Raw genomic sequence first — 27626 nt, 5'->3', positions numbered from 1 at the left:
CTAAGAAAGCTTTGTTGCAGTGTGTTTAACACAAAATCCGGGGAGGGGTCAGCTGAGTATAAGACTGTATCACCCACAGAGAGAGAACTGCTCCTTAAAGTAACTCACTTTGGCCTTCCGGATAGCCTGAGTGCTCTTATTTCTCATTTGCCTGAACGATAGCCAGACAGCCTGAGTATGCGTGTGCCGAGCCTTTCACCAAATGCAATTCTTGAGGTGGAGTAACTCTGCAAGATCCCGGTCGAACCAGGGGCTGAACCTGTTTTTAATTCTCATTTTCTTTATGGGAGCCTCTTTGTTAACAATACCGCTGAAAATATCAAAAAAGAAGGTCCAAGCGTCTTAAACAGAGGGGATCAAGCTGATTCTATACCAATTTACAGAGGCCAGGTCATGAAGGAACGCTTGCTCATTAAAGAAAGATTTAGGGAGTCCCATTGCTTTAGGACTTGGTCAGGTGGTTTAAGCATGTCCCAGTTTAGGTCACCTAGCAGGACAAATTCAGACTTAGTGTAAGGGGCCAGGAGAGAGCTTAGGGCAGGTAGGGTACAGGCCGGTGCTGATGGTGGACGATAGCACCCAGCAACAGTCAACAAAGAGCTATTTGAATGTTTAATACTTAAAACCAGCAAATCAAATTGTTTGGGGACAGACTTGGGGGAGACAACCGAGCACTGAAGGTGATCCTTGGTAAAGATTGCCACTCCACCACCTTTGGAAGATCTGTCTTGCAGAACAAGGTTAAAACCAGAAAGGTTAACATCAGTATTCAAAACACTCTTCCTTAACCACGTCTCTGTAATGATCAACACATCTGGGGGTGGCAGGGTAGCCTAGTGGTTAGAGCGTTGTACTAGTAACCGAAAGGCTGCAAGTTTGAATCCCCGAGCTGACAAGGTACACATCTGTTGTTCTGCCCCTGAACAAGGCAGTTAACCCACTGTTCCTAGGCCATCATTGAAAATAAGAATTTGTTCTTAACTGACTTGCCTAGTTAAATAAAGGTAAAATAAAATCTGGATTGGAGCTGTGAACCCACACTTTCAATTGATCCATTTTAGGCAATAAGCTTCTAGTGTTAACGTGCAGAAAACCCAGGCTTTTACGAGAGCAGAAATCAGTGAAGCAGATATTAGACCACAAGTCAGAATTGAGGCTAGCAACAGTAGATGGGCCACGGTGTACATGCACATTTCCAGATATCTTCAATCAAGGCACGGCATAGGACAGGAAGAGCTCTGCAGTGCTGATTTATGACTTTTGAATGTGCATTAGATGGCAATAAGATCATATTGTACAGCAATTTCATCAGGTAACATGAATACTAAGCCGGCGAGAGGTGGTTAGAATAGGATGGGAGGCCAAAAGTCTGTGTAACCAATAGAGTCTGTTTTTTCCACTTCAATCAGTGTAGATGAAGGGAGGAGACAGGTTGAAGAAGGAATTTTAAGCCTTGAGACAATTGAGACATGGATTGTGTATGCGTGACATTCAGAAGGTGAATGGGCAAGACAAAAGATTTTAGTGCTTTTTTGGTAGTAGGTGTCAGGCGCACCGGTTTGTGTCAAGAACTGCAACGCTTCTGGGTTTTTCACACTCAACAGTTTCCTGTGTGTATCAAGAATAGTCCACCACCCAAAGGACATCCAGCCAACTTGACAACTGTGGGAAGCATTGGAGTCAACATAGGCCAGCATCCCTTTAGAATGCTTTTGACACCTTGTAGAGTCCATGCTCTGACAAATTTAGGCTGTTCTGAGGGCGAAGGGGGGGCGCTCCTAATGTTTGATATACTCAGTGCATGTTTACTGTAATGGGCCTGTGAATGAGGGCTTTGGTTATCAGTTGAACTATCCCCTTTTTAAGCCCCTACAAATCATCTAAACTCAATAACTTATGTAGCCTAATGTCTGTTGTTCTGCCTCTTCACTCCCAGGGTAAGTTCACCACAGCCAGTGACGTGTGGGCGTTTGGGGTGACGCTGTGGGAGACCCTGACCTTCTGTAAGGAGCAGCCTTACTCCCAGCTGACTGATGAACAGGTCATAGAGAACACTGGGGAGTTCTTCAGGGACCAGAAACGACAGGTGAGAGACACACTCAAACTGACTCACTCCCTTTTGCTGCAGATCTATCTGCCTATGTTCTACTTTATTGTACCTGATTGTCTTGTCTACATGTTGTAGATCTACCTGCCCCAGCCAGTGCTGTGTCCTGACTCTTTGTATAAGATCATGCTGTGTTGTTGGAGAAGGAACACCAAGGAGAGGCCTTCCTTCCAGGAGATTCACCGAGTGCTGCTGGAAAGCCAAGCTTAGGGCCCGAACCCCTGGGCCAGCACACACACACACAGACAAACAGACAGACGGATGAAACGCATCAACAACACAAGCATCGGTCTATAAGTCAAAAGGTCAACTCGGTTCAACTTTTGATGCACAGAAAAATTACGAATGGCTGTCCGTTGTCTCAGCTAGAGAAGTAAAAGTGAAATCTAGCAATGAAATTTCTGCACTTTTTAAAATGTATCATTTATTCCAAATGGTGCTAGAAATAAGTATAAAGTTTCCACCTTGTTTAATGCAGTGTAATGTAATGCCACGTCTATGAATTCAATTGTGTTTTCTTTAAGAAGACTGCTTGAATGTAAATCAGATGTCTTCATTAAGCAAACCATCAGTGTTCAGTTTGGAGAATTTTGATACATTCATATTTTTCTTTTGCAAGGTTATTCATCTCAGTCACTCTGACCGTTTCTTTGTACACTTTGCTTAGAGCCAACAGGGATAATGGTAATGTAGTCAATGCATTATATGACTCTTTACATGATCCTGACTTACTATCACCAATTTTTAATCTGTTGACAATGTGTCATATAGATATAACATATCTAATCTGTTGGCTTTGAGTAAAGAGTTACAAGTGATGAACAAATTCATAACATAGGCAATAACCATCATTCGACCATATCTCAGCTATAGTACTCTGTGGCAGTACACTTTGCCACAGTGTCTGCCAGTGATATTTGACCAAGAGTGCTCAAAGACATTGGTGTGTATGTACTTCAATAGATCTTGTTAAATCTCAAATAGTAAAATTTTGTATTGATATTTATATGTATTGTTTATATTTCAGTTTGCTTTCTGTTTATATATTTGGGTACTGATCAGCTTCTTTTTGCATGGGAAAATTTGTACAAAGTTGTACATTGTGCAATTTTCTAGATTCAGTTTTGTAGTTTTGTATTTCGTTGAACATCTCAATCGAGAGTAGTTTCAGAAAATGACAGTAGGCTTTGTTGAATGTGAGGTGGACAAACGTTGGTTCTCATTCATATTTGTGACCAAATCACTGTCCAAATCAGATCGTAGATCAGCTGCATTACTGCTGGTCCATGTTCAGTCCACACTGAGCAGATTATAAATAAGGTGCATTAGTGCTGGTCCATGGTCGGTCCATACTGATCAGATTATGGTGCTAATCAGGATCCAGACTGGAGGGGAGAGGATGTGCTATGCTAACTAAGTTCTGATGGGTCTTTGGAAAGGGAATTGTGGGAAACGATGCTTCTAGAGAGAAAGATTTTTTAAATGGTTAGTGTGTTTGCTACCTTTATACAACAAATGTTCTAAGCTATCATTGTATTGTATTGAACGTGTTAAAATGCACAGTTGTTCTGAACAGGAAAACAACTGTTTATGATGTATCTCTGTTGAAAGAGAGTGAGAGCTGAACGGTGATTAGAGGGTTTCTGAATAGAGTTAAGGTGAGGTTGATAATCAGTCAGAATGATTTCAGACAATCTCAACTGCACACAAGGACAGTTCTTGTACAACAAGACCGTTACTATAGTAGCTATTATGATTATGCAATTCTTTCACCATTAGCTTTAGGTTTGAACCCTAAATGACTTCAATATGTTATCAACCTGTCTCCAGTCTTCATGGTCTACAGGCTTAGTTTTGATGTCCTGCTTTCTACAATCACACACAGGTGCAACTTTACTCAGGGGCCTTCTCCTTATCAGCAACCTTCGCCCCTGGACCTTATTATTCACATTCTGGTGTCATTATGTGTCATTATGGGCCATCTTTATAGGTTGTGTACAGTTATAGGCTGAGACCCAAATCAAACACTTTAAGTTTTAATGTCACATGCACAAGCACAGTGAAATGCTTTTCTTGCTAACTCAAACCCCAACAATGGGCTTTCAATAACAACATATTAATAGAAAAAAAACACATTTACATTTACATTTTAGTCATTTAGCAGATGCTCTTATCCAGAGCGACTTACAGTAGTGAGTGCATACAACACGAGAAATAAGAATAGGAATTATGAACTACACTATCAAGTAAGCGTACTATATACAGGAAATATTTAAAAAGTCAGTTAATGTTTTATTTCTGTATTTCATTTATGATTTTCTGATTCTCTCCTGACCATGAACTGACTTTATATTGCCCTGTGGAAAGTATATTTGTACATGTATTGTAGTCATAGTAATGATTTGATAGTCAGTAGTATGGATGAGGCATGCATTGATATATATCCTTAAGACCAAAATGGGACCGTTCACAGCATCTCAATGTTTCAGCTTGTTTGAATGCTTTATTATTGTATTATTACAGATTTTCCATCTATAAAGCAAATGAGGGCATACTTATTGTATAGTAATGAAGTTGAATAGAGGTTATTAGTGTGTCAGTGCACAAGGAAATTAAATAGTAGTTGAGTTTTATAAGATCTTTGTACTCAAATGGGGGGGGGGGGGGGGGATTATCAATAAAAACATTGAATTGTCTGATTTGTCATGGTGATAACTTGTTAGACGAAATAAAACAAATCACCTAAATGATGCATAGTCTATTGTTTTGATTTACAATAAAAAATACATTAATGTGACCAATGGATATAGGTGTATGTAAATCACAGAGTTCAGGATATGAATATGTGACAGACTTCGACAGGATTTTCTACTCAACCATTTCTTATTTTCCTATATCTGGGCTGACAGTAGTCTAAACGCTATTGGCTGGTGCTAGGATGTCGCCCAATCATACCACAGGATGCGTTGTTAGCAAGGGGCAGTAGTCTGATTTCGACGTCGTACTCTACAGTTTGTGGACAGATTGTTGCTGTATTTATACATAATTATATTGATTTAAACAAGCGATAATTACCAAGGGCGTGTTAGTTACCGGAGCGAACATGTAAATATACACGTCTTGGTTTTATTACTGTATCGGTGAAGGAAATACGTTTATTGCAACTTTCTCCGCTAGACTAATGGACAGCGCTGTTACTGTAAATAGATTAGCGTCGTCACTAGTTACCACATCCACCGCGCCTATTTCTACAATTTATTTTCTTTAAAGTGTGATTTTAAACCTAACCGTATCCTTAATCTTATGCCTAACCATGACCTTAAATTAAGACCAAAAAGCAAATGTTATATACACACACACACACACACAACTTTGACTTTGTGGCTCTGGTAACTAGTGAAACCAACCCTTTTCCTGGAGCGCAACCTTCCTGCAGGTTCTCTCTAGAACACCTTCCCAAAAGAGTAGAGGCTAACGGGGACCAACTCCATGTTAATGCCCATGATTTTGTAATGAGATGTTCAACGAGCAGGTGTTCACATACTTTTGGTCATGTAGTGTATAGATAGATCATAAAGAGATCTGTTCGGGTCATGTAATCTAATTTTATGAACTTTTTATACATCACCTGCGTGTCACGTCTTGTTGAGCGGAACGCCTCGCCAATATCCAATGGAAGAACGTGGCGCGAAATACAAAAACCTCAAAAAATGCAATAATTTCAATTTTTCAAACATACGACTATTTTACACCATTTTAAAGACAAGACTCAAGTTAATCTAACCATATTGTCCGATTTCAAAAAGGCTTTACAGCGAAAGCAAAACAGATTATGTTAGGAGAGTACATAGCCAAAAACAATCACATAGCCATTTTCCAAGCAAGCATATACGTCACAAAACCCCAAAACACAGCTAAATGAAGTACTAACCTTTGATGATCTTCATCAGATGACACTCCTAGGACATTATGTTATACAATACATGCATGTTTTGTTCAATCAAGTTCATATTTATATCCAAAAACAGCTTTTTACATTGGCATGTGATGTTCAGAACATGCATTCCCACCCAAAACTTCCGGTGACTTTACAAAATTACTCATCATAAACGTTGACAAAATACATAACAATTATTTTAAGAATTATAGATACAGAACTCCTTTATGCAATTGCTATGTTAGATTTTAAAATAGCTTTTAGGTGAAAGCACATTTTGCAATATTCTGAGTACATAGCTCAGCCATCACGGCTAGCTATTTTGACACCCGCCAAGTTCGGGGCTCACTAAACTCAGAATTAGTATTAGAAAAATTGTATTACCTTTGCTGATCTTCGTCAGAATGCACTCCCAGGACTGCTACTTCCACAACAAATGTTGTTTTGGTTCCAAATAATCCATAGTTATGTCCAAATACCTCCGTTTTGTTCGTGCGTTCAGGTCACTATCCAAAGGGTAACATGCGAGCGCATTTCGAGACAAAAATTCAAAATGTTCCATTATGTCACGTCCTGACCAGTATAAGGGTTATTTGTTATTGTAGTTTGGGCAGGACGTGGCAGAGGGTATTTGTTTTATGTGGTTCGGGGTGGTGGTTTATTTAGTAGGGTGTTTGATTTATTATTTCCGGGGTTTTGGGTACTGTTCTATGTTTGTATTTCTATGTTCTGTCTAGTCTTTTGTATTTCTATGTTTTGTTAATTGTGGTTGGACTCTCAATTGGAGGCAGGTGTTTTCTCGTTGCCTCTGATTGAGAGTCCTATATATGGGTATGTGTTTGGTTTAGTGTTTGTGGGAGATTGTTCCATGTATAGCTTATGGCCTTACAGGACTGTTTATTCGTCGTTGTGTTTCTTTTGGTGTACGTGTTTATTTTGGTTTTTCCTTCTTTCCGTAATAAAAGAAGATGAGTACACATATACCCGCTGCGTTTTGGTCTCAATCTGACGACAACCGTTACACATTACCGTACTTAGAAGCATGTCAAACGCTGTTTAAAATCAATTTTTATGGTATTTTTCTCGTAAAATAGCGATAATATTCCAACCGGACAATAGTGTATTCATTCAAAGAGGAAAAGAAAAAACAGCATGGTCGCGTGAATGCGCATATCCAATCTCTTTGTCACCAGGCAGACCACTGACAAACTGAGCTACTATACTCTGCCCAGAGACAGAAGACACCTCAATCCGCTTTCTGAAGGCTTTAGAGAGCCAATGGAAGCCTTAGAAAGTGCTACGTAACCCCACAGATACTGTCGTTTTGAAAGGGACTAAAAAGAAGAACTACAAATTCTCAGACAGGCCACTTCCTGCTTGGAATCTTCTCAGGTTTTTGCCTGCCATATGAGTTCTGTTATACTCACAGACACCATTCAAACAGTTTTAGAAACTTCAGAGTTTTCTATCCAAATCTACTAATCATATGCATATTCTAGTTTCTGGGCAAGAGTAGTAACCAGATTAAATCGGGTAAGTTTTTTTTTCATCCGGCCGTGAAAATACTGCCCCCTATCCACAACAGGTTTTTAATGCCCATGATTTTGTAATGAGATGTTCAACGAGCAGGTGTTCACATACTTTTGGTCATGTAGTGTATAGATAGATAGATAATCATAAAGAGATCTGTTCGGGTCATGTAATCTTATTTTTTACATCACCTGAGTGTCACGTTCTGAATCTTCAAATTCCCTGTCATAAAGGAGCCAAGGCGCAGCGTGCGGGTAATTCCACATCTTTATTGAGGGAAATCAATAAACAGGTACGCAGCAAGAACGTAACGCACTGTGCCGTACACACACAGAAAATACAATAACCCACAAACATAGGTGGGGAACAGGCTGCCTAAGTATGATTCCTAATCAGAGACAACGATAGACAGCTGCCTCTGATTAGGAACCATACTTGGCCCAACAAAGAAATACAAAAACAACATAGACATACAACACATAGAATGCCCACCCCATGTCACACCCTGACCTAACCAAACAGAGAAAAACGACTCTCTCAGGTGACACTAAGATAGTAGTTTTTGTAAAGACATTGAGGACACTGGATCCATCTGCCCTTCACCAACTGCCTTTTCATAGCAACACTTCATAAAAAATTAACACCACAGTTTCTATGACAATAGTTCTGTCCTCCTCTTCCCTGGAGAATTGTTTTGCTCACTGCTGATTCCAGAGTCACCTCTACTATTCTGCTTACCTCAGGGTTCTTCTGACCTCGGGGCTCTGTATTGGAGAGCCCAGTTGACTGTGGTGGTGTCTCTTATCACTTCTGTATTGATGACCAACCTGACTTACAGCATCCTGCACTCTTTCCCCACCCTCCTCTGGAACATGCTCATGCACATTCTCTGGCTGGTGTGTGTGTGTTGTGTGTGTGTGTACGTGCGTGATAATAGTATTTGTTAAAGGGGAATTTTACTCAAATCATTTGTTCCACAAAAGTGTGCATGTCAACCCTCAAGTTTTCAAGATGTATTCAGTTGCCAAGATGCTTTCAGTTTCCAAGATATACAGTGCATTTGTAAAGTATTCAGACCTTGACTTTTTCCACATTTTGTTACATTACAAACTTATTCTTAAATTGCTCAAATTGATTTTTTTCCATCATCAATCTACACACAATACCCCATAATGACAAAGCAAAAACTGTTTATTTATACATTTTTGCAAATGTATAAAACATTTCAACTGAAATATCACATTTGCATAAGTATTCAGACCCTTTACTCAGTACTTTGTTGAAGCACCGTTGGCAGCGATTACAGGCACACCTGTATTTGGGGAGTTTCTCCCATTCTTCTCTGCAGATCCTCTCAAGCGCTGTCAGGTTGGATGGGGAGAGTCATTACACAGCTATTTTCAGGTCTCACCAGAGATTTTCGATCAGGTTCAAGTCTGGGCTCTGGCTGGGCCACTCATGGACATTCAGAGACTTGTCCCAATGCCACTGCTGCATTGTCTTGGCTGTGTGCTTAGGGTCGTTGTCCTGTTGGAAGTTGAACCTTCGCCCCACTCTGAGGTCCTGAGCTCTCTGGCGCTCAAGGATCTCTCTGTACTTTGCTCTGTTCATCTTTCCCACGCTCCTGACTAGTCTCCCAGTCCCTGCCACTTTAAAACATCCCCACAGCATGATGCTGCCACCACCATGCTTCACTGTAGGGATGGTGCCAGGTTTCCTCCAGACGTGACACTTGGCATTCAGGCCAAAGAGTTCAATCTTGGTTTCATCAAACCAGACAATCTTGTTTCTCATGGTCTGAGAGTCCTTTAGGTGCCTTTTGGCAAACTCCAAGCGGGCTGTCATGTGTCTTTTACTGAGGAGTGGCTTCTTTCTGGCCACTCTACCATAAAGGCCTGATTAGTGGAGTGCTGAAGAGATGGTTGTCCTTTTGGAAGGTTCTCCCATCTCTACAGAGGATATTCTGGAGCTCTGTCAGAGTGACCATCGGGTTCTTGGTCACCACCCTGACCAAGGCCCTTCTCCCCCGATTGCTCAGTTTGGCCGGGTGGCAGGCTCTAGGAACAGTCTTCGTGGTTCCAAACTTCTTCCATTTAAGAATGATGGAGGCCACTGTGTTCTTGGGGACCTTCAATGCTGCAGACATTTTTTGGTACCCTTCCACAGATCTGTGGTTCAACACAATCCTGTCTCGGAGCTCGATGGACAATTCCTTCGACCTCATGGCTTGGTTTTTGCTCTGACATGCACTGTCAACTGTGGGGCCTTATATAGACAGGTGTGTGCCTTTCCAAATCATATCTAATCAATTGAATTTACCACAGGTGGACTCCAATCAAGTTGTAGAAACATCTCAAGGATGATCAATGGAAAAAGGATGCACCTGAGCTTAATTTTGAGTCTCATAGCAAAGGGTCTGAATAGTTATGTAATGATTTCTTTTTGTGATTTCTTTTTGTCATTATGGGGTATTGTGTGTAGATTGATGATGGGAAAAATATGTCATCCATTTTAGAATAAGAATAAGGCTGTAAGGTAACAAAATGTGGAAAAGGGGAAGGGGTCTGAATACTTCCGAATGCACTGTATTGCTTTCATCATGATGATGAGTCTGATCTCTCTTGCTTATTTTGATAGATTAGAATCTTTACCAACATATTCACCTTGACTCAGTAAAATGGAGCGGAGGCTCTGGTATGTACACACACAGACACACACACACACCGACTCACACACACACACACACACACACACACACACACACCACACACACACACACACACACACACACACACACACACACACACACACACACACACACACACACACCCCCCCCCCCCCTGTAGCAGAGGCTCTGGAATTTACCACAGATAACATGCTCTCACTGGTATGTACAAGCACCAATAGTACTTCTACCACTCACAGTGAACCATTGAAACAGATTACCTTTCTGTATTTATATCGCACATTTCTGTTTGTATTTTAATGATTCTCGATCCTCGTGCTAAATACCAAAGTCTAACCTCAAGCCTGGGAAACAACTACACACACCCTCACAAGGTAGGCTATACAAACCACAGATATCCAGTCAATCCAAGCTAACTGGCTAGGCTATATCTGTACAAACAACAGATATCCAGTCAATCCAAGCTAACTAGCTAGGCTATAGCTGTACAAACAACAGATATCCAGTTAATCCAAACTAACTAGCTAGGCTATAGCTATACAAACCCAAGTCAATTCAAGTGTGTGATACTGTACACATTAAAAGTTGTAAGCCGTTTTCACAACAACGTCAAGTTATCTGAATCTGCGACATGAACATTACATATTTCTATTGTTCTGTTTTTTAAATACAGTACCAGCCTAACTATTTTTGAGTACCAATCTACCAACCAAGCAAGATCTCAATTTCAATCATATCAGCGTGGCAAGTATTGATATTCATTTATCTGATTATATTACTCGATAGATCATTTTGAAGTGGTGGATTGTAACTGTAGATTAACATTGCATCCGTCCAAATTATTGAATATTAAGTAATTATTCTATCTGTTGGGTGTCATGACTTGTGTTTCTATACTTGTCAAATCCACTCCAGAAAGCCATTTGCCAGACCATACTATCAGTCAGCGGGTTGTTTGCATCAGTCCCCTGCTGTGTCTGATCGCCTCTCTGTTCCCTTCTCAGATGGATATTGACTGGACATGTCAGATGCCCTGTATGATAAACTACTGGAACTGGAAGACAAAGTGCACAGGAAACTGAAGGAGGAAAAGAAGGGTATTAGAGCAACTCCACAGTTGCCTGAATGAAGGAACACTGGACAAGAGATAACTCCTATCTAATGGACAGACACTCCTATCCTGTCCTGCAGATGACTGAGGCGAGAAAAAAACTAATCTGATTGACACTATGTCATTGATGGAAGTGATGAATACTGTTTGCCTTATTTTTCTACATTGGGAGGCCTCAAAGTCAATGAGTGCTGGTATTATGTTCTAATTTGATTGCCACCATGTCACTTCACTCATTGCTGCTGCTACTAATGTATTGTGTTTGTATTGCATGTATTGTCACAAACACATTTTAAAGTATGCGTATTATTTAATGTATAAAATAATGTAATAACATTTCAATAAACCATATGGCTTTTATTAATGATGTCTGCCCCACTGATGCCCTGAATGACTTTGTGGATTCAAAGTGGTAGACCTACTCTAACTGTAATGATTTTGTTCATTTTAACCAGCATATAGGGCCTACTACTGTAAATGCATGATCCAATTCACATAATTGTTTCTGTGGCTTGCTTGTTTTTTTTAGTGCTGTGATAACAATCAATAAAAAGGTTTCACCAGACATTGAAATAAAAGCAAAACTGCACATAGCCTATTCACAACATAGGCTACACAAAATCAGGAATATTCACATGACGTGACATCACTGTCTAAATAAATGCATAGTGTCAATCAATCCAAATTGCGCCACGATTGACTGTTGTCTCCACATGCAAATCCTGTGCGGTCCATTGTTAGGAGGCTGTCAGCAGTAGGTCTACTATCCCCCATAAAGTTCACATATGTGGTCTGTGTGATCCAGTCCCCTGTCCTCTGTGGTGTCCCGCCGGGGTGCGCACATGTGTGGTAGTGTATCTGCTCCGGGGGTGGCTGGGCGCACACCCAGCAGCTGTCGTCCTCTGCCGGAGCCTCTGTCAGCATCTCCTCCTCGACACCGCTGAGTTTCGGGTTGCAGAATGCCCAAACCATGCCGCAGAAATACACGAAAAACGACCCCATGACGAAGACCATGAGAGCGTAAGATTCGATCATCGCCTTCGTAACTGCAGATGTCATCGTTCATGTGAATTATGTTGTGCGTAATTAATGTGCATACACTTTCCACCAACCAAACACTTCTCTCTCTCACCAGCAACAATAGGCTGAAGCAAGCAGATAAATCGCCGCTATAAAATGATATGGAGAGCTATAGAAATCCAGACAAACATTGATATCCCGCCAGTGATGACTTGGAAAGGTAGTAAATGTCTTTGATCCAGCCTCAGAGGAGCATTCCCTCTGCGCAGTCTGATGTGATGTCCTGACAGCTCAATGACAATGACAGTCACAGCAATCTACAGTCCCGTCTGTAGAGCAGTGGAGATCATAAGCAATGGCTATCAGGGCTCAAAAACATGATTCATCATATTCTTATTTCAGAGAGGACAGCATCCTGGGATGGGCTAAACCTTTAACAGAACCAGTCATGGCAAGGGTGGGCACTCGGAAGACAGGAAAAATTGGATGTAAAATGGAGCTTCCCTCTCTGGAACGAACCCCCTTTCATCTGTGGTGTCAAAGTTGTACCATTTCTCAGAGTCTGGTTGATTCCTCCACTATGGACATGGCTAGACTATGTCTCTCAATGTACATAATGTTGACATACATCAGGTAGGAGTTATGAGGTTATCACTATATAAATGAGATATCTCACAGTGTTTGTCATTATACCCTGATGAAGACAGTTTCTCTGTCGAAACGTTGGACATAAATATTTTTGCATCTGAGCTCCTAGAGTGTGCGGCTCTCCTTTATTTTTTAGGAGTTATCAGGTGCCGTATGCACTCCTAGCAGGAAAAATGCACCAATTTAGGTCTGCGTCCATATTAACCAAGTGTCTTAGAGTAGGAGTGCTGATTTAGGATACATTTAGCCTTTTATAATGAAGCAGATTATTATGGACATTACCTAATCCTAGATCAGCACTCTGAGACACTTGATAAATACAGGCCCAAATCTCAGCACTTCAGAGGCCACTCCACACAAATAAAATGTTTATACCCTCCATAGGCTACAAATAGTAATTCAAACCCTGATTAATCCTCTTTGTAATAAGATAGAGACATAATAAGACACAAATCTGTTAGGCAGTGGGCCTGGCTCTTCTCCTCTGACTGACAAGTAACCTATGGCTGCCATCTGCTGCCCTTAAATGATCTTTCTAGACCTTTCCTGTTTGACAATGACCCCTGGTTCTCTTTTAGCTAGCAGCATCCCATCTAAAGGAGTCTGCATACTAGCTGGCCCTCACACTTTCTGTGTCACTCACTGTAAGTTGCTGATCAGCATTCCTCCCCATATGCAATGACATTATCAATAGCCCCTATGGCCTATAAATCAAATCAAAGTGTATTGGTCATATACACATGGTTAGCAGATGTTATTGCAAGTGTAGCGAAACAACATATACTGATACTTAAAATATCACAAATTATTGACTGTTCTGAATTATGCACAGATGTCTCAGGTCACTACCAGAACAGTGTTTTAGATTTATAAGTCAGACTTGGTCAGGCCTAGGCCTAATTGTGGAGGCATTCTATGGAGCAACAATGTTGCAAAATGTTTGAGAGTGAATATGGCTATTCGGTGTGTGTATATACAGTGGATTTAGAGTATAGAAACGGTGGGAAAGATCTTCCATACAAGCCTCATACAAAGTAAATGCTTGAATGCAAATTGAAAACTACAACAGACAGCATGAGCATTCATGTTTGTCAACTGGAGAAAAACTAAACGATGAACTCGTCCCTCGTTGTGGGTATGGTAGTTTATTTGAGTGAGCCGCCACTTATGTTTTTCCGACATTGTCCCTCATCAAAGAACTACACGCCCCACCCGGCGCCAAAGTTTATGTCCCGGATGTCTATCACGCCGGAAGAGAAGAAGGGTCTTTCCCCAGCCATCTTGTGGCAACATCTAGCGAAGTGTTCGCACCAAGCCTCGTAGAATCGGAGGAAAATCCTGCTGAAGGGGCGCCATCATGCCCGGACATATGCAAGAAGGTTTCGGCTGCGCCATAGCCAACCGATTCGACCAACTATTTGACGACGAATCGGACCCGTTCGAGCTGTTGAAGGAGGCGGAGAACAAGAAGAAGGAGGCTCCTGTCCCTGGTGCCGCCAAGACCGCGGCGCAAGCTGCCAAGCTCCAGAAAAAGGAGTCCCAGAAAGACAGGAAGGTCGTCCCTGCAGAGAAGAAAGATGAGCCTTTGACACCGGTGACTCTGAAGAAAGATGGTAAGACTGTTTCCCACAATAGTTGTCCTCTTGATCTGCAAAATCGCAGTTCGCCCTGGATAGTTAAGTATTAACTTTAAGTTAGCTAACTTAGCTAGCAATGCTTTCAAAGCCTCCATGAGGTCGACATGATTCCCTTTGTCAACTAAAGTTGAAACGCTTATCACAGTCGTTGCACAAAAAAGTCACGACAGTGTAACTAGGTGTGGTACAGTATTGTGCCCCTTGAAAACGAACTTGCAGGCGAACTTGTTTTGCTGCCAATATTAAAACGCCTCTGGCCTTGTTTAGCCAGGATTGTTAGCCGCAAGTTAATTAGCTAACGTTACCTAACCAAAGTCATTTGCTAGTTTGCTACCAACTACCTGTTGACCAGTGTTTTTATTAGTGCATACTTATTAAATGCACGATTGGCGAAATCATTTTTTTGCAATATAAATTGTTTACCTAGGTATCCGTGTATTCACACCGGGCTGTAAGCCAACTTTCACATGTGAAGCGATCGTGCTAGGTTAAAATTGAGTATTGGTTTCTAACTAGTTAACATACGAGTTGGCTAGTTAGGTAGCTCACTAGTCTTTCGCTACCTGGTTGCATTAACCCGCGTCGTGACCAACCTCGTGGCCCAGGTTTGGAGTGTGCAACAGCGGCTGCCACCTAACTGTCACTCGCTAAATGGCGCACAACATTGTTCTCGACTAGGCAGGGAATGATGTCATCTTGCGTAGCGCGGTTGTGAATGTGAATTCTTCTGCTACTCGGTAAACGAACAAGGTTAGAGAAGGCGATATGTTGACCAAACAATTACATTGTCGTTTACGTCTGCTTGAGTAAACTAGTGTTACTCGCCTATACATTGTCATGGTTAGTAGTGTTTAAATAGGAGGCCCCTGTATTTTAACAGCCTAGTTTCACCAGTCATAAGCAAAGTAAAAAAAAAAAAAAAATGGAACCCCAAGAGAAGAGACAGGTGCATGCACCAACGTGCGTTCAGCTGTTGGTGGTGCATGGTGTGGGAGTCTATTTTGGTCAACAGTGGGAGGGACTTGTCAGACCAGTCTCAGAGCATGTTTTCATCTGCTGTGTACTGTCATGATGGATAATACAAAGCTCAACCTCGGTTTATGTTTGTAAAGAAGTTTACATTTTATTTAAATTCTCCGTATTTTAATAGTGTGCCCTTACACTCCAGTTCAGCACGTCAGTCTTTTGGATTTGGGTCTTGAGAAAAGTTCTAACTGTGGTCTCCATTAAACCCCCGTTTGAGTTATTTTTGGTAGAGAATCTTTGGAGAAAATTAGTATTGTACTTGTTTTATTGGGGGATCAATTACTAACTCTCCTCTGTCCTGTCCTACTCCAGGACCTGGTCCCAGGAGGATGGGTCCCAGACGTGAGGGTCAGGCCCCCGCTGGGGGTCCACCCCGTGAGGGCGAGGGCCGCCCTCCTACAGACAGACCCCCCCGGACAGACAGGCGGCCGCCACGCCGTTTCGAGAGGCCCCCCGGCGGAGAAGATAAGCCAGCCGAGGGAGGAGAGTTCTCTGTGGAGAAGTGAGTACTGTGTAGAGCAGGGCTGCGTTCAGTTGGCACCAAACGGGAGTGTTTTGAAAAGGAGTGAAAGGAAGAGGTACTAACCCCAACAATAATACGACTCAGATCCCTGTGGGTGCAGGCCTTTGTTGCAGTCAAGTAGGAACCCATCTGATTTCACAAACTGATATTAGTACTTAACAGTAGAACCGCTGGGCCTCGAGGGGGATCCCCCTCAAGCTAATGAGCAGTAATTCTGACTGCAACATTGTAATTAATTCATATCATATATGCTATCAAAAAGTAATAATTTGGTTGTTTATGAAGGTCTTAGGTAACATTAGAATACGTTTTAAATTTTTTTATAACACTATCATTTTCATTCGTTTGGTGTTGTAGGCTATATGTAAAAACGCAACACAAATGTAAGTGTTTCGATCCATTTTATTCGTGGAGTGCCATTGTTACAACTATGAAACAGAAGGCCTATGTGTTGGAACGAGGTAACAACTTGTTTTAATAACATCTAAATATATCAGTAGCCTAAACATACGTGCCAAGTGTGCTTGATAAATATTGAAAATTGCCACAAAGCATTAATGGCATATTAACTTTCTCAGTATGACAGCAGCAAAAAATTGAAATTGTTAGCTCGCGCTGCTCATATTGTTTTTTGCTTGTGATGTAGTGTCTGCTCTCTGTGATGACATTTTGTGCTCGCGTTGTCACCGTCTTATTTTATCTAAACGGTGCCGTCCTTTCCTCTCCTGTCTGTTTCATTTGGTGGTGACTCGGGCACCTCAGGGTGCACAGTTCTGGCATTTTTACGCTTAACTTAGTGACCCCTTAACACAAAAATCCCATTAGCGGGATCGATTTTACAACAGCCAGTGAAATAGCAGAGCGCCAAATTCAAAACAAATCTCATAATTAAAATTTCTCACACATACAAGTATGATACACCATTTTAAAGATAAGATTCTCGTTAATCCAAGTTCATATTTATATCCAAAAATCTGTTTACATTGGGGCGCAATGTTCTTGCCTCCAAAACCTCCAGTGATTTTGCAGAGAGCCACATCAATTTACAGAAATACTCATCATAAATGTTGATGAAAATACAAGTGTTATGCATGGACCTTTAGATAAACATCTCCTTAATGCAACCGCTGTGTCAGATTTAAAAAAAAGCTTCACGGCAAAGCACACGTTTGCAATAATCTGAGTACGGCGCTCAAACAACAGCAGCAAGCCAAACAGAAACCCGCCATCTTGGAGTCAAGAAAACTCAGAAATAGTAGTATAAATATTCACTTACCTTTGATGATCTTCATCAGAATGCACTCCCAGGAATCCCAGTTCAACAATAAATGTTCGTTTTGTTCGATAAACTTCATCTTTATGTCCAAATACCTCAATTTTGTTCGTGTGTTAGGTTCACTATTCCAGGCGCATGCTTGCTAACTCCAGACGAAAAGTCAAAAAAAGTTATACTAGTTTGTAGAATCATGTCAAACGATGTATAGAATCAATCTTCAGGTTGTTTTTAACATAAATCTTCAATAAAATTCCAACCGAACGATTCCCTTCTCTTTAGAAATGAAGATGGAGTAGGCTCGCTCCTAAGGCAGAGCGCGTGACTGAACTCGTGCCTTATTCTGGGACACCTGTTTCCAGAAGCTCTTGTTGGCTCCCTACTCACAGTAAAAGCCTGAAACAACGTTCTAAAGACTGTTGACATCTAGTGGAAGCCTTAGGAAGTGCAACATGACCCCGTTAACTTCTCTAGGGCCGGCGGGACGAAATCGTCCCACCTACGTAACAGCCAGTGGAATCCTGTGGCGCGTTATTCAAATACCTTAGAAATGCTATTACTTAAATTTCTCAAACATATGACTATACATATGACTATAAGACTCTCGTTAATCTAACCACACTGTCCGATTTCAAAAAGGCTTTACAACGAAAGCAAAACATTAGATTATGTCAGCAGAGTACCCAGCCAGAAATAATCAGACTACCCATTTTTCAAGCTAGCATATAATGTCACAAAAACCCAGAAGACAGCTAAATGCAGCACTAACCTTTGATGATCTTCATCAGATGCCACACCTAGGACATTATGTTATACAATACATGCATGTTTTGTTCAATCAAGTTCATATTTATATCAAAAACCAGCTTTTTACATTAGCATGTGACGTTCAGAACTAGCATACCCCCTGCAAACTTCCGGTGAATTTACTAAATTACTCACAATAAACGTTCACAGAAAACATAACAATTATTTTAAGAATTATAGATACAGAACTCCTCTATGCACTCGCTAGGTCCGATTTTAAAATAGCTCTTCGGTGAAAGCACATTTTGCAATATTCTAAGTAGATAGCCCGGCATCACAGGGCTAGCTATTTAGACACCCACCAAGTTTAGCCCTGACCAAAGTCAGATTTACTATGAGAAAAATGTTATTACCTTTGCTGTTCTTCGTCACAATGCACTCCCAGGACTTCTACTTCAATAACAAATGTTGGTTTGGTTCAAAATAATCCATAGTTATGTTCAAATATCCTCTGTTTTGTTCGCACGACTCATTTCGTGACAAAAAAAATCTAAATATTCCATTACCGTACTTCGAAGCATGTCTACCGCTGTTTAAAATCAACTTTTATGCCATTTTTCTCGTAAAAAAGCGATAATATTCCGACCGGGAAAGCGTGTTTACGTTCAAAGAGAGAGAAAATAAAAACATGGGATCCCCTCGTGCACGAGCCTCAGTCTGATGGTCCTCTGATCGGCCACTTACCAAAGGCGCTAATGTGTTTCAGCCTGGGGCTGGAATTACATCATTCAGCTTTTTCCCAGGTTCTGAGAGCCTATGGGAGCCGTAGGAAGTGTCACGCTACAGCAAAGATCCTAAATGTTCAATAAACAGCCAAGAAGCCCAAGGAATGGTCAGAGAGGGTACTTCCTGTTTGGAATCTTCCCAGGTTTTTGCCTGCCATATGAGTTCTGTTATACTCACAGACACCATTCAAACAGTTTTAGAAACTTTAGGGTGTTTTCTATCCAAAGCCAATAATTATATGCATATTCTAGTTTCTGGGCAGTAGTAATAACCAGATTAAATCGGGTACGTTTTTTTATCCGGCTGTGTAAATACTGCCCCCTAGCCCTAACAGGCTAACAGAGTGGTGGTGAAGTGGAACCCATAATTAAGGTATGTTTGAGTTACCTCTGACAGCCTGAGGGAGACATTTCCTGTCAAATAGAGAAGGGGGTCATTTTTGTTTACACAATAAACGACTGGTAAGTTTACATTTTTTAAGCGAGAACAATACTGTCTTACATTAGCCTGTTGGGGCTAAGGAGCAGTATTTTCACAGCCGGATGAAAAACGTACCCAATTTAAACAGGTTACTACTCTGGCCCAGAAAATAGAATATGCATATTATTAGTAGATTTGGATAGAAAACACTGTGAAGTTTCTAAAACTGTTTGAATGGTGTCTGTGAGTATAACAGAACTCATATGGCATGCAAAAAACCTGAGAAAAATTAAATCAGGAAGTGGGAGAAATTAGAAATGTAGTTTTTCTTTTGAATCCCTTGAAAAACTACAGTGACATAGGATTTACATTGCACCTCCTAACTCTTCCATTGGCTGTCAGCAATCTTTAGGAACTGGTTTCATCCGTCACCGGGCAGAAAATTGTTGCTCAGTCAATTACGGGCCAGTCTGAGGACAGGTGTCTTATGACGCGCGTGCACGTGACTTTGTTGTTTTTTATTTTTCTTCTGGGATGAATACCTATTGCCCGGTTGTAAAATTATCGCAATTTTACATTAAAAAATACCCTAAAGGATTGCTTGTAAACATCGTTTGATGTGTTTCTACAAACGGTAATGGAACGTTGAACATTTCGTCTATGTATTTGCGTCCACGCCACATGGCATTGTAAAGTGTTCTGGATGGGTCAACAAAATGGACGTATTTGGACATAAATGATGGACTTTGCAGAACAAATGAACATTTCTTGTGGAAGTGGGTGCCCATCCAAGCGCATTCTGCCGAAGAGCAGCAAAGGTAAGTAAATATTTCTAACATATTTTTTGAGATTTGTCGACGCCGTGGTTGTAGGCTAAGTTCTGTACTCAGAATATTGAACAATGTACTTTTTCCGTAAAGTTATTTTGAAATCTGACAGTGGTTGCATAAAGGAGTAGATTATCTCTAATTCTTTAAATAATTGTTATAAATTGTCAACGCTTATGAGTTTTCTGTAAATAAATGTGCCTATTCACCGGAGGTTATGGGGAGAAAGCATTTTCTGAACGTCACGCGCCAATGTAAAAGTTGGGTTTTTGGATATAAATATGAACTTGATCGATCAAAAAAATGCATGTATTGTCTAACATGATGTCCTAGGAGTGTCATCTGATGAAGATTGTCAAAGGTTAGTGCTTAATTTTAGTTGTACATCTGGTTTTGTGATGGCTATCCGTGCTTGGAAAAATGCTTTTTTTTTTGCTAAGGTGCTATGCTAAAATAATCTAATGTTCTGCTTTCACCGTAAAGCCTTTTTGAAATCGGACAATGTGATTGGATTAACGAGTAGAGCATCTTTAAAATGCCGTATAATACTTGAATTTTAAGATGTTTTTGTTTTGAATTTCGCGCCGCGGTCTCACTAGTTGTTGTCCAACCAATCCCTTTAGCGGGATTTTATCTCGAAGGGGTCCTCAAGAGGTTAGCCTGTTAGGGCTAGGGGGCAGTATTTGCACGGCTGGATAAAAAAATGTACCCGATTTTAATCTGGTTACTAATCCTACCCAGTAACTAGAATATGCATATACTTATTATATATGGATAGAAAACACCCTAAAGTTTCTAAAACTGTTTGAATGGTGTCTGTGAGTATAACAGAACTCATTTGGCAGGCAAAACCCTGAGACATTTTCTGACAGGAAGTGGATACCTGATGTGTTGTATTACCTTTAAACCTATGCCATTGAAAAACACAGGGGCTGAGGAATATTTTGGCACTTCCTATTGCTTCCACTAGATGTCACCAGCCTTTACAAAGTGTTTTGAGTCTTCTGGAGGGAGATCTGACCGAACAAGAGCCAAGGAACGATGATGGCCCATTAGACACCTGGCGCGCGAGTTCATGTTGGGTACCCAAGTTCCAATACGTTATAAAAGAGAATGCATTCGTCCACCTTGAATATTATTCATGTTCTGGTTAAAAAAGGCCCTAATGATTTATGCTATACAACGTTTGACATGTTTGAACGAACGTAAATATATTTTTTCCCCTCGTTCATGACGAGAAGTCCGGCTGGCTTAGATCATGTGCTAACAAGACGGAGATTTTTGGACATAAATGATGAGCTTTTTTGAACAAAACTACATTCGTTATGGACCTGTGATACCTGGAAGTGACATCTGATGAAGAGAATCAAAGGTAATGGATTATTTACATAGTATTTTCGATTTTAGATCTCCCCAACATGGCGGCTAGTCTGTATCGCAACGCGTATTTTTCTGGGCGCAGTGCTCAGATTATTGCAAAGTGTGATTTCCCAGTAAGGTTATTTTTAAATCTGGCAAGTTGATAGCGTTCAAGAGATGTAAATCTATAATTCTTTAAATGACAATATAATATTTTACCAATGTTTTCTAATTTTAATTATTTAATTTGTGGTGCTGACTTGACAGCCGGTTATTGGAGGGAAACGATTTCCGGAACATCAACGCCACAGTAAAACGCTGTTTTTGGATATAAATATGAACTTGATAGAAATAAAAATGCATGCATTGTCTAACACAATGTCCTAGGAGTGTCATCTGTTGGAGATTGTAAAAGGTTAGTGCATAATTTTAGCTGATTTTATGGTTTTGGTGACGCCTGTCTTTGAATTGGCACAACATTACACACAACTCTTGTAAATGTACTGTCCTAACATACTCTAAATTTATGCTTTCGCCGTAAAACCTTTTTGAAATCGTAAAACGTGGTTAGATTAAGGAGATGTTTATCTTTCAAAGGGTGTAAAATAGTTGTATGTTTGAAAAATTTGAATTTTGACATTTATTTGGATTCAAATTTGCTGCTCTTGAAATGCACCTGCTGTTGATGGAGTGCACCACGGGGGGGACGCTAGCGTCCCACCTAGCCCATAGAGGTTAAGGTAGAATCCTGCATCGGGTCGGATACCCATGGTTCCCTATCGGTGAGCCGCAAAAATATCAACTGGTGGGTGAAATGAACATTCTTTCAACACATGGGTCGGGTCGTGGTTCAGAACACTTACATTGTGGGCTGAAAACATTTTAAATCAGGATAATACACCTTTTTAAAACCCAGGTGCTTATTGGGTTGTGAATTCCATTCTGTGACCGTTGAGACAGATATAAGGCTATCAGCCATGCACGCTTTGAGTGTGTGTGGAGCCTGGAAATGTAATTTATTTGTGTGGTGCCAAAATATTCTAATTTATCCACATGCAGAGATCATGTTCCCTCTCTTCACGTGAGAATATGACACCTTGCCAAGTTCACTTTCCCTGGATAGCTTAGCTCACGCAAAAATGGCTAGCATAGGCCTAATTGGAGACACAAAAGAAAGGTTATGATAAGAGAATAGGCTACAACACCATCGTGGAAACAGTTGCTGCGCGAGTGGAATCCCAATTTGGGAGGATGGATAACAATGCGGTACCTGCTTGCAAAGTGCAAGCAGGTAGGCCTATTTGTTTGCGATAATTCAGTTATTACATTAATTCAGGTGTTTGTTCATTAGACCATATGCAGGCTATATAATGTGTAAACCAGTGCGGCTGTTAAGTTTGATAAGCCTACTAAGTAAATGTAGCCTATTTCTGCAACCTATATTCAGTTCTGGGAATGGTTTAATTAGGCCTAAACTATTTGATGATAATCTAAACAATATTTAATCTAAAGGTATTGTTTTAGGACAGCTATTGGCTTTCATTACAGGTAAGAAGGCTAATTAGAAGGTTCTTTCTCTGTGGTTTGAGTGACTTGTTGCATTGTGAAAATAAAAATGTATTTTTCTTAATTCATGGTATGGTTTCTGTTTATCAAAATGTTGAATAGACATGCAGACAAATTAATTCATGCAGGGAAGGGGAATAATAATAATTATGTCTACTACTCTGGAGTCATAAAAACAATGAAATATATTGATGTTATATGTTGGGTAACGGATCGGCTCACGGAACAATTCTATCTGGGTGGGTCGGGTTGCGGAGAAAACTCTTTCCTGATATTGGGTGGGGCTCGGAATTTATGTGGCCGGGGCGGATGCTGCTTCAAAAAACGGATCCCTGCAGGACTCTACTCTAAGGAAGGATGGAATTAAGAGTGCATTTTCAAAGTATTCAAATAGTGCCTAAGGAAAGGTAAGATCTGTATGCCTATGGCATAACACTGTTTCAGTGTAGTTCACAGTATTGGTGATTTTTCACATATTGTGTTTTGGGGTCCTTATTGTACCACTTAATGTTTGTTATATCTTCCATTAGTCATGTATTGGGGTCTGTTCGTGAAGATGTCTGCTCTATTCGTTACATTTCTATGTGCAATGTTTCACCTCACTGAATACACATCACCTGTACCTTCCTGTGAGGCAGCCTGCTGATTGGTTTCTTTGTCTGTACAGGCCCATTGGTGATAGGCAGATGAGAGGACGTGGAGGTGGCCGAGGTGGTATCCGTGGCGGCAGGGGCCGGGGCATGGGCAGGAGCGACGGCTTCGACGCCCGAGGAAAGCGTGAATTCGACAGACACAGCGGCAGTGATCGATCGTACGTCTCCTGTGTCATGTTGTGAATTATGTATTAACTCCGGGATGGATCAGTCATATCTCATTATTAGGCCCATTTCCTACTCTGGATCTAAATGGCATGCTCAATGGAGAATCTCTATTCTAACCAGATTTTTTTTCATTTTTTTGTCCAGATTATGACTAACCATGGGCTAAAAGTAATTTTTAGGGTGATTATCCATTGAGATTGCTTTGTAGTCCAGGACTAGGCTTAATCTTTGTCTGGAGAACTGGTGCATAAGAACTACTTGTTTGAAGTATAAGAACTAGTTTTTAAAAAAAATAAAAAAATGTGATACTGTTTTTTGCTTGAGAGACTATTGATGTGAAGCTGTGTGCTAAAGCCCATGTTGTTTCAGCAGCCAGAAAGGTGAGGAGAAACGTGGAGGAAGTGGATCTCACAACTGGGGCACCGTCAAGGATGAGATGGGGTGAGTATCACAGCCGACCTAGCACAACACATTTTCCCTCTCGACTTTCTCAAAGGCTGTCTGCAAACCTAAAGTGTTTTGATTTACCTTGTTCAGTTGTGTGTAAACTAAGTCAACGTGTTGAGTCAAGACCCTTGGTCTCTATACTGTCCTGGTCACCTGTCAACATACTCAATGTATGAGAGCTAAACTTGTTTTTATCCTCTCCACAGTGAGCACGACCAATCGAACGTGACCGAGGAGACCCCCGAGGGAGAGGAGCCTCGGCCCGCTGACTCTGAGAACAAGTGAGTTGAGGGCTGAGCCTTAAACCATTTCTCCCTCTTCTGCCCAGTGTTCACTCCCTCTCAGGAATTTAAAAGCACGTTCTGGATGGATTCTCCACCATATTTCTCATACTCTCCTGCCAGTTGTGTGTTCTGACAGTTCTGTTTTCTGCTGTGTGTTGTAGGGAGAATGAGGTTGGTGAACCTAAGGAAGTGGAACCCAAGGAGATGACTCTGGATGAATGGAAGGCCCAGCAGGACAAGGAGAAAACCAAGGTGGAGTTCAACATCCGGAAGGCCAACGAGGGAGCCGACAGCCAGTGGAAGAAAGGATACGTGTTGCACAAGTCCAAGGACGTGAGTAGACTGTCAAAACCACAATACTGACTTAGCCTCCATTTTTTTTTTTTTTTATATGACCTATGTTTTCGTCCCTCTCCAATAAAGGAGAAGAAAGCTGATGCTCTTATTGAAGCTGCGGTGGAGGCTGAGGCAGTTGCCCCTAAGGTGAGTTTCACATCTGACAGACACGCGCATTCTCTCTCCCCATGAACATTAAAGGGAGAGTGTGATATTTTGCCAATTCTGGCTCTTTTTCTGTCTACCCCCTTGAACTCGTGGATAGCAGTTGGAAGGGAGTTGGTTGTTTTGTAAGCTATTGCTAACTAGCGTTAGCACAATGACTTGAAGTTCACAGAAACGGCTAACATGCTTGGATCTAATTATCACAACTCTTATCTAAATGATAGGAGCGCACATCTGCTTCACTCCCTCTGAACTGACTGCCGTCCGGCAACAAAATAACAGTTTCCCGTTAACAATAAATCTATAGCACTTACAGTACAATAAAACGGGTAAAAAATAATTCTCAGGCCTTGGCATCTTCATCATCGTTAACATTTGCTCACTCAATTTTTAGACTATACACGCAGTGACTTTACAAGTGTATCCATGAGTTCATCCGAGTGTTTAAGTATAAAAAGGATTGATTGTCAAAATCTTGCACTATCCTTTTAACGCAGAACTCGCAAGAACGATTGTCACTGTGCACAGTAAGGGGCCGTTCGTTCGCTTGCTGTCGGCTAGGTGGTTTTAGGGACTACCCACTGGTGGGCAACTGACGGCTGTCATTTCCCCTTATTTCTACATGTAGAATTGGTTTGCAAATTACAGCCAGCACACTGTTCAGAGGTGCTAAGTACTTTTGACCAGCAGATGCTCAACAATCCTACTGGTCTGTCCGTGCCATAAGATGACAGAATGTGGCTCAGATGTGTGTTCTGTCATTGATGATCTCTCTCCCCCCGGTCTCTCAGGCTGAGGACGATCACCACTTCCGGAAGCCGGCCAATGACATCACAGCCCAGCTGGAGATAAACTTTGGGGACCTTGGACGCCCCAGCCGTGGTCGTGGTGGGCCCCGTGGCGGCAGGGGGAGCCGAGGGCGTGGAGAGGGCAGAGGAGAGTTCCGTGGAGAGTTTCGTGAGCCCAGGGAGCCCCGCGAGCGTGATAGTGGAGCCCCCACCAGGCCGACCCGTGGAGGACGCACTGACAAGGTAAAGAATACTAATTACTACTGGTCTGTTACAGCTGCTGTGGAAAGGATTTGTCATTTCACTGTATATGTCTGATAAATCTCATTTCCTCTTGTTTTCCTAACCCTCCTCTCAGCCGAGCGGGGTGATTGTGCCCAATGTGGATGATCCAGAGGCCTTCCCGGCCCTGGCCTAAGATGGAGCGGCTGCCCCATAAGCCCCCAGGAGCCCTTAGCAGTCCCCCCAAGCAGACCCCTAGGCCCCTCTACGAGGCTCGCATGTTTCTGGATCCTTCAGCAAAAATGGTATGATGGAGATGACCGTCATCGCTCATGACACTTGCATCTGAGGACTGAATTTTACCCATTTTGGAAAAAAAGAAGAGGGGGGGAAAAAATACAAAAAAGAAAGAAAAAAAAAAGAAAAAAGAAAAGGACTTGTTGCTACTTCTGGAGGTTTTGTACTTAGAAACAAGGTAGCAGGGACGTTTTCATACGGTATTTTTTTCAGAGATTATGCGTTCTTCATTAATAGTTTTTTTGTATTGCTGCTTGAAAATATGCATTTCCAAATATAAGGTATGAGAAGAGTTATCCTTTTAGCTTGTGGTGTCCCATAGCTGTGGAGGGATGGAACCCAAGCCAACTAGCTCTTACCATACTGGGTATTTCTGAAGAAGTTTCTGCATCATCACTCAGTGAGATTTTAAGGACTGCTTTAGTCCTGGGGTTTTATGTATTTTAATTTTTTTTAAATAAGGCCTAGACCTCCGATGCAAAAGTAAACTTTTTTTTTTCATGGTAAGAGCTCTTTGAGTGATTGTATTTCTGATGGTGCAGATAAGGACATGCCTAGATCTTTGATCTAGTGATTGTACCTACACCCAACAAATTGTTAGAATGGAGCCTAATTCACTTATGTATTAAAAGGTATAGAAAAGAGTTTCCAAATGACTCGATAGATCACTTGCAGGGGGAAGGAATACTTAAATTATTTAAAATGTATCACTGACATCTTTGGATCGTGTGGCTCCTATGTACTGTTTCATTTACACACTCTTGGGCTGTGTCTCAATGGTGTACAGTGGCTTCCTCTCCTTGTTTCCTCTATACTGATCTGGAAACACAAGTAACATATTAGTTCAGGTGCAAGGAAAGAAGAAGTCAATTTTAGACTATTGAGCTGTGGCCTTGATCATTTGGAAGCCTTCAGGCCTTGCACTGTTTAAACACTCCACTCCAGGGCAGTGTTCAGCAGGGCACCGTGTCACGTAATGTTAAAATATAAATACACTTAATTAGAACAGATTTTGCTCTTATGAAATGTAGAGTAAGGAGTCATATTAGCTCTACTCGTGGCA

The 27626-nt window shown here is 41.3% G+C and overlaps 2 protein-coding genes across 6 annotated transcripts in view; both read left to right on the top strand.

Annotated features, from left to right (window-relative positions):
• LOC106560289 (discoidin domain-containing receptor 2) overlaps positions 1–4859 on the top strand; it is a 50342-nt gene extending 45483 nt beyond the window's left edge. For all 4 annotated transcript variants that reach the window (XM_045687695.2, XM_014123040.3, XM_014123041.3 and 1 more), the window contains exons 16-17: positions 1937–2086; positions 2186–4859. In XM_045687695.2, the coding sequence (XP_045543651.1) occupies positions 1937–2086; positions 2186–2317 (282 nt within the window). In that variant the 3' untranslated portion in view covers positions 2318–4859. The remainder of the gene's footprint in view (positions 1–1936; positions 2087–2185) is intronic.
• Positions 4860–14280: 9421 nt separating this feature from the next.
• LOC106560288 (SERPINE1 mRNA-binding protein 1) lies at positions 14281–27207 on the top strand. Of its 2 annotated transcripts, none has more exons than XM_014123037.3 (9): positions 14281–14652; positions 16015–16204; positions 23871–24014; positions 24397–24465; positions 24678–24752; positions 24917–25088; positions 25179–25238; positions 26048–26287; positions 26403–27207. In XM_014123037.3, the coding sequence occupies exons 1-9, from the start codon at positions 14397–14399 to the stop codon at positions 26460–26462; spliced, it is 1266 nt and encodes a 421-aa protein (XP_013978512.1). In that variant the 5' UTR covers positions 14281–14396; the 3' UTR covers positions 26463–27207. The 2 variants fall into 2 exon arrangements, with proteins under 2 accessions (XP_013978512.1, XP_013978511.1); XM_014123036.3 differs by having other exon boundaries at positions 24394–24465.
• Positions 27208–27626: the final 419 nt, after the last annotated feature.

Source organism: Salmo salar, chromosome 10 (assembly GCF_965601325.2).
Source record: "Salmo salar chromosome 10, fSalSal1, whole genome shotgun sequence".
NCBI classification, from domain to species: Eukaryota; Metazoa; Chordata; class Actinopteri; order Salmoniformes; family Salmonidae; genus Salmo; species Salmo salar.
Note: the sequence above shows the minus strand (reverse complement) of the source record. Positions and strands in the feature narration are given on the sequence as shown.